The sequence below is a fragment of the Microtus ochrogaster genome, chromosome 8, assembly GCF_000317375.1.
Source record: "Microtus ochrogaster isolate Prairie Vole_2 chromosome 8, MicOch1.0, whole genome shotgun sequence".
In the NCBI taxonomy this organism is placed as follows: domain Eukaryota; kingdom Metazoa; phylum Chordata; class Mammalia; order Rodentia; family Cricetidae; genus Microtus; species Microtus ochrogaster.
In genome coordinates this window covers 1,245,273-1,253,190 of record NC_022015.1, presented here as the reverse complement: position 1 = coordinate 1,253,190, position 7,918 = coordinate 1,245,273, and the positions used below count along the sequence as shown (strand labels likewise).

General features: G+C 42.4%; 1 protein-coding gene across 1 annotated transcript in view; it reads left to right on the top strand.

Moving 5' to 3' along the window:
• Dennd5a (DENN domain containing 5A) overlaps nucleotides 1-7,918 on the top strand; it is an 81,013-nt gene that overhangs the window by 33,077 nt on the left and 40,018 nt on the right. Inside the window, exons 4-6 of the mRNA XM_013347689.2 lie at nucleotides 2,192-2,263; nucleotides 2,963-3,072; nucleotides 3,513-4,170. Coding sequence (XP_013203143.2) covers nucleotides 2,192-2,263; nucleotides 2,963-3,072; nucleotides 3,513-4,170 — 840 coding nt within the window. The remainder of the gene's footprint in view (nucleotides 1-2,191; nucleotides 2,264-2,962; nucleotides 3,073-3,512; nucleotides 4,171-7,918) is intronic.

Sequence of the window (7,918 nt, the reverse complement as noted above, 5' to 3'; positions counted from 1 at the left end):
CTCTTATTTTACACTAAAAAAGAGAGTTTTATTTACATAAAATGTATAAAGAGGTTTGTTTATATAAATTATAAAACTGTATATGAAATATTAAAAAATTATGTGTTTAAGTGTTTTGTCTGCATGTATGTATGTGTACCTTGTGGGTACCTGGTGCCAGAGGAGGCCCCTAGAACTGGAACTGGAGTTATAGATGGTCATGAGCTGCTATGTAAATAAGAATCAAACCCATGCCCATGGTGAGATCAGTCAGTGCTTTTAGACTCTCAGCCCTCTCTCCAGCCCCTGATTCCACTCTTTACCACCTAGGCTGCTGTTTTTCCGTATTCTGTCATCTGAGTGCTCATCTTGTCTGAGGGAAGCTTCATAGCCATCTTAGGATAACTTTCTCCAGAAGTTTTTAGTTAGAACAGTGGTAGCCGCCCTGACCGCTGTGTATGTTCAGGTATTTTGTAGATTTCTCTCTGGATTTTTTAGGTAAGCTAGGAAGAAATGAGCTAACATAGCAAGTTTTGGAAGCTTAGAAAGAAGAAACAAACAAAAAAAAAAAAAAGAAAGAAGAAACAGTTAATCTCCTCTCAGAACTGAGGTGGTTTAAAAATACCCTCTGAGAATTTTGACTGTAGTCAGGATCATTATGTCAGCTACTTGCTGCTTGATTACTTAATGCCCTGAGTTCAGGCCTGCCATGGTGGATCTCAGCAGGTGCTGCTGAGAGCAGGGACTAGCTCTGCATAAGCTGCAGTCCTTTCTTGTAGCTGTCGCAGCTGTCTGCCATGGTGCCAGTCTTCCTGAGTGAAGATGAAATGTATTTGGAGAGATGAAGTGCACTAAAAACGAAAGTTTCAAGGGCTGGAGAGATGGCTCAGCGGTTAAGAGCATTGCCTGCTCTTCCAAAGGTCCTGAGTTCAATTCCCAGCAACCACAGGGTGGCTCAAAACCATCTGTAATGAGGTCTGGTGCCCTCTTCTGGCCTGCAGGCATACACACAGACAGAACATTGTATACATAATAAATAAATAAATATTTGAAAGTTTCAGAGGGATCTGTTGAGAAGAAGGAATTGGAAGATGAGAGAAATTGAAAGTGTGGTTGGTACTTGCTTTACTAACAGAAGGAAAGTTGTGTCTTGACAGAAGTTGAAAATTACGGACTAGGACAAAACTCAGAGTGGATGAAAAAGATTTTAATTAGAAAACAATATGTCTAAGTAGAGTTTTTAGTTTTCTAAATAGGTGCCTTAGGACTACCCCCCCCCCCAGGGTTTCTTATAGCTTGGACTGGCCTCAAACTCTGTCGGCAAGATGACCTTATACTTAAAGTTTTTAAATTATTTGTATGTATGTATGTATGTGTGCTTATTTGTATGTGTACCATATGCATGCATTGCCAGAAAAGGACATCAGATCCCCCAGAACTGGAGTTAGTGCTGCTTGTGAGCACACTGTTGAGTCCTGACCTTGAACTTTGATCTTGCCTTCTCCTCCAGTGTCCTGGGATAAAAGATGTGTACTATTTATTATAGCTGGTTTCATGTGGTGCTTTGTACATGCTAAGCAAACACTATCGACTGAGCTACATCTCCAGCTCTAAGAAAGAAACCTGTGAGATGCCTGTGGGGTGATTTTTGGTGAGGAGCTTTCTATCCTCAGGCCTGTGTCATCCAGTAATGATGAGCAGTGCATCTCCCTAATAATTTCCAGCCCCCATGGGTGTGGTAGGCACACCTGTAATCCCAGCACTTGGGAGGCAAAGGCAGGTGGGTGTCTGTGAGTTTGAGGCCAGCCTGGTCTAGATAGTGAGTTCGAGGCCAGCCAGGGCTGTCAGAGAGACAGTGTGTACACATGCAGACTAACTAGTATGCACACACAGGCTCCATGCCACTTTAGTCTCCCGAGCTCTGCGATTACAGGTGTATAACACTCAGCCAGTCTGTTTTAAAATAGAATATCATATAAAGTAAAGGTAAGTATTATTTTGTGGATTTTTTGTTTTAAGCAAATATTTATGTATATGTGTGTGTGTGTGTGTGTGTGTGTGTGTGTGTGAGTATATATACACACACATTTATACACATGTGTATGCGTTTATTGCTTTGTGACATAAAATGTGTCTTGTTCTGGAGTCATGGTCAAAAAGTTTGAATAATACTGCTTTATTGTAATACTCTGTTATTTCATTTATTATATAGCATTATGCCAGTACATTCAGGCTTCTAAAGCCAGGGATGGTGCCAGCCCTTTCATTTCAAGTACGACTGAAGGTAAAAACAAAACAAAATTGAGCACACCCAGAGCTTTCCGGTTCTCAGTCTTTCTAAAAGTGGCATTTAGACTCTGGCCTTTTAACCATCTTGTGCCTTTTTGAGCAGTAGATTTCTCAGATTTGTGTCTCTCTAGGTGGCAGGATTTTTGGCTCTTTCACTCCTCACTTTAATGTTATTACTTTAGCAGATGCTAGCGTTTTTACGAGGAGGCAGAAACTAAAAATTCTAGCAATTTCGGATGAATCTGAACTGATAAAATAACCCATTAATAGCATTCCTGAAGTCTTAATGTTTTTGTATTTTTATTATCACAGAAGTATATAACTTATTCTTAAAATGATATGCTTCTGCAATGTTTTTATTTGATTTTAGGCAAATTAAATGTGACTTTGGGGGAGTGGGCGATGGGCAATCCAGTTTGATTCCTTGTGCTTTCTCCCTCTTTTACAAGAAAATTAACCACTGGGCTTATAGCAGTGATTTCATTTATGAGGGTAGTGGTGTCCACTATTAACTACGCTATACTTTTTCAGCTCCTTATTGACATAGTAACTTTCGATGCCTTTCTTACTTAGGTGGCTGGCATACTAACCCCTTGCCTTCATTTCTGTTCCTTGCTGGACTGCCACACTTTGTGTTCCTAAACCTGTGATTTAAGGGACTTTGTGGAGATTATTTGCTTCATTCTTCTTACAGGAGAAAACTTTGAGCAGACGCCATTGAGACGAACATTCAAGTCTAAGGTCCTTGCCCGATACCCTGAGAATGTAGACTGGAACCCCTTTGACCAGGATGCAGTGGGAATGGTTAGTATTTATTAGCCATGTAATTATGCACAGTAGCTTATGGTAGGGTCATGAATCCTGGGTGTTGTAGCAGTGCTTCTTCATCGAGTACTTGTTTTATTTTATTTTTTGGGGGTGTTGTGGCTTAGTAGACTCATGGCCTTATTTATGTCTGACAAGCACATCATTGAAGTATACCCCAACACTAGTAGTTCTTGAAGAAAGGATTATAGAACACATTTCTCATGATTCTGTATTTGATCAATGTATTAAATTGGTAAAAAAAAAGTGTTTCTATTGTGTCAGACAGATATATAATAGTGAGTCAGTGTGTGTATTGAATTAGTGTGGGAGAGCTTTTGGTAGATGGTGTCCAACACAGTAGATTCTTGCTAACTGATATGTGTTCTGAAGAGGACAAGGAATGCTCTCACTACTTGTTTTCCTGTTGTCTTTTGCAGCTGTGCATGCCCAAAGGGCTGTCATTCAAGACCCAGGCTGATCCCAGGGAGCCACAGTTCCATGCCTTTATTATCACAAGGGAGGATGGCTCTCGGACATTTGGGTTTGCCCTCACCTTTTATGAAGAAGTGACCAGCAAGCAGATCTGCAGTGCAATGCAGACCCTCTACCACATGCACAACGCTGAGTATGATGTCCTTCATGCTCCACTTGCTGATGGTGGAGACCAAAGTGGTATGGAAGATGGTGAAGGCATTCCTGGAACCAAGCTGCAGCGCTTCAACTCCTATGACATTAGCCGGGACACGCTCTATGTCTCTAAATGCATCTGCCTCATCACTCCTATGTCCTTCATGAAGGCATGTCGGAGTGTGCTGCAGCAGCTCCACCAGGCGGTCACATCACCTCAGCCCCCTCCTCTGCCCCTTGAGAGCTACATATACAATGTACTCTATGAGGTGCCACTTCCACCTCCTGGCCGCTCGCTAAAGTTTTCTGGGGTCTATGGGCCAATAATCTGCCAGAGACCAAGTACCAATGAACTTCCTCTGTTTGACTTCCCTGTCAAAGAGGTTTTTGAACTGCTTGGGGTGGAGAATGTGTTTCAGCTTTTCACTTGTGCCCTTCTGGAGTTTCAGATCCTGCTTTACTCACAGCGTAAGTTAGTGCTCCACCCACGCGGGGTCCCCACTTTCTCTTCACATATAGTGGGCCTGACCCTGAAGGTCAGGGTCAGATGCAGGCTTTACAGGTGGGAGGGGAATGGTTGGGCTCCCTAGAAGCTATCTCCCGATTGGCTATCATCATGGTCTTTTGGTAGGAATAGATCTAATTTGGGAGGGGAACACTGTCTTCACACAGCCTGCTGATTGGTGCTAAAAAGGGTTAGGAGGTAATGGTAGTGTTCTGTCATTCTGTCTCCTCCTCAGGCTGACAGTAAGATCAAGGATTTCCTAAAGGATGATTCTTTTATTTATTTTTTTAAAAATATATTTCTGAGCACTTTTCTTTTTAAAACATTTATTTATTTATTTATTATGTATATAATGTTCTGTCTGTGTGTATGCCTGCAGGCCAGAAGAGGGCACCAGACCCCATTGCAGATGGTTGTGAGCCACCATGTGGTTGCTGGGAATTGAACTCAGGAACTTTGGAAGAGCAGGCAATGCTTTTAACCTCTGAGCCAACTCTCCAGCCCCAGGATGATTCTTTTATATTGAGAAGATGAATTGTTGCTTCTTTCTGTTGTTTGTTATCTGAATTGTTTCTCTAAATGAGAGTTAAATGTGAACAGCAGATTTAGAAAGAATACTAAGGTAGATGAGAAAGAACAGTTGCTTACTGTATGAGTCAGACTGGTATCATAAATTTCAGTACATACTTATTGAGAGTGCACAGTGTTCCAGGCATTGTTTCAAGGGTGCTAGATAAAAGTGATAGAAAAAAATAGAAAAATATTCTTTCTGTAGTAGAATTTGTAATTTAATGAGACAAGAAGAGTTAATAAACAATGCAGAATGAAAGGGAGTTCAAGACTTTGGAAAAAGATAAGCTAGAAGGATGATATTTGGGGAAGCAAAGTTCTGGTTGCTTTAAAATTTTTATTTATTTTAAGTTTGTGTAGATGTGTGTGTTTGCGTGTGGGTATGTGCATGTGAGGGCACGTGCTTGCAGCGGCTAGAGACATCAGATTCCCCTAGAGCTGGAGTTATAGACAACTGTGAGGCGCCTGATATGTCTGGGTGAAATTGGGCCTCTGGAAGAGCAGCAAGTATTTTTAACCACTAAGCCGTCATTCCAGCCCAAGTTCCAGTCGCCCCTCTCTCCCCACATGGTTTCTCTGTGTAACAGCTCTGTCTTGGAACTCGCTCTGTAGACCAGGCTGGCCTTGAATGCACAGAAATCCACCTGCCTCTGCATCCCTGAGTGCTGGGATTAAAGGCGTGCGCCACCACCACTGCCTGGCAATAGAATGATTTTTTACAACACATTTTATTTTCATTTTGGATTACAAATAGAGTCTTTTTTCACCCACAAAGATTTATTTTGTTTTTATTTATTTGTATGTTTGTTTTTTTTTGTTTTTTTTTTTTGGTTTTTTCGAGACAGGGTTTCTCTGTGGTTTCTGGAGCCTGTCCTGGAACTCCCTTTGTAGACCAGGCTGGTCTCGAACTCACAGAGATCCGCCTGCCTCTGCCTCCCGAGTGCTGGGATGACAGGCGTGCACCATCACCGCCCGGCTATTTGTATGTTTGTGTGGGTGTGTGCATATATATATATAGATGCCCATGGAGGCCAGAGACTTCAAGTTTTATGGAGCTGTGGTAACAGGCAGTGTGAGTCTGATGTGGGTGCTGGAAATCACACTTGGGTTCCCTGGACAAGCAGTATACTGTCTTACACTGAGCCGTCCCCAGCTTCCTGGACTAGCAGTATACTCTCTTACACTGAGCTGTTTGTTTGATCAAGATCTCACTCTGTTTCTCTGTCTGTTCTAGAACTAGTATGTAGTCAGACTGACCCAAAACTTATGTGCAACTTAGTCTTCCTGTCTCTGCTTCCCTAGTGCTGGGATTACAGGCACGATCCGTCACAGGTTGTAGACTATTTTGATTTGAAGAGCACATACCCATCTAAAATAAACAGCCACTAGTTTCAGTTAATTTCTTGAGGTGCTGCTGGCCTGATGTTAGAAAATCTTCCAGTTTTTCATATGAACCCAGGCTTTCTTAGGTGAAATCTCTAAATTTTAAATAATGGCAACAATGCTGTTAAGAAACAGTATAGGCCAAACAAAAGCATCTGTTGATGAATGGCTCCTGAGGCTCCCTTCTGTAGTTTCTGATGAAAAGTACAGTCCTCCTGTGTGGTGGTGGCACACACCTTTAGCTCCAGCACTTGGGAGGCAGAAGCAGGTGAATCTTTGAGTTCGAGGCCAGCATGGTCTACAGAGCAGGTTCCAAGACAGCCAGAACTACACAGAGAAACCCTGTCTTGAAAAATCAAAAAACATGGGCTGGAGAGATGGCTCAGAGATTAAGAGCATTGCCTGCTCTTCCAAAGGTCCTGAGTTCAATTCCCAGCAACCACATGGTGGCTCACATGTGGCGCCCTCTTCTGGCCTTCAGGACATACAGACAGAATATTGTATACATAAGAAATAAATAAATAAATATAAAAAAAAAAGAAAAAGAAAAATCAAAAAACAGCTTTCTGGTCTGTGGCAGACTGCTCATGTGGTCCACTGGTGGCCCCACAAAATTGTCACCGTCACAGCCTTCCTGCTTTGTGCATATGTACTGTGTGGTGTGCCCTTGGGTTGTATTTCTTAGAACAAGTTACAAAGATGTGTTCATTTTTCTTAGTGTCTCTAGTTCCAGTGGGCTTTGAGTTATCTCCTTTATTGAAGTAACTGCCTTTACAGTTGCCTGGAGCGCAAGTGTTAATAGTTGAGGCGTATGGGATGCTATGGCAAAGGAGGTGCTGATCTTGTTGTTGGTACTAGTGTACAGAAGAGGGTTTGTGTTCATGTCTCCTGGAGAAGCATATGTATGCTTCACACTCTGGCTAGGGCAGGGGACGGGAAGCTTGTTGTTTTGTTTTCAACACAGTGGTTCACCTTAATCTGCTGCTATTCCAGCCAGAAACTACAACTCTGCAGTTACTCGGTTGCTTCTCCAGTAGCAGCCAGGCCAATCATACTGCAGTGTGGTGGGAATTCTGTTCCCACAGGGACAGCTCTGTCACTGGCCTGACTCTGTTGCTGCCGGCTCGGAGTAATTGACTAGCGACTAGCTAACCTTCTGTCTTCGTTAGTCTCCTGAAAGCACGTTCTCCCCTCCGCCACTCAGAATCCCTCTAGCTCTTCAGATGTTCTCTGATGCTCGGGTTACTTTCTCTCAACTAGTTGCTAACTCAGCCTCCTGACCCATGGCTCATTTTATTTAACACAAATACTAACTTGGGGTTCACAGCGTGATTGAATATTTTCAACCAAAGCTCTTTGATTATCTTGTGGTTAAAAAAAAGGAAAGGCCCGCTGGGCGGTGGTGGTGCACACCATTAATCCCAGCACTCAGGAGGCAGAGGCAAGCAGATCACTGTGAGTTTGAGGACAGCCTGCTCTACAGAGCTAGTTCCAGGACAGACTCCATAGCTACAGAGAAACCCTGTCTCGGGAAAAAAAGAAAAGAGGAAAGGCCCCTGCTTGCTCCCTTCTCTCCTCTTCCCTTTCTCCCTCCTTTGCTCCATTCCATATACCCAATCTTGAAATGGTGTGTAGAATGTTTATTCAGAATATATGTTTCAATGCCAGTATTGGCAATAGTAGAACTGAATTTAAATAATCATCTAAAGGTTTTTCTCCTATGTTTTAATATCTTTTGATTCATCTTTTGGATTTTTT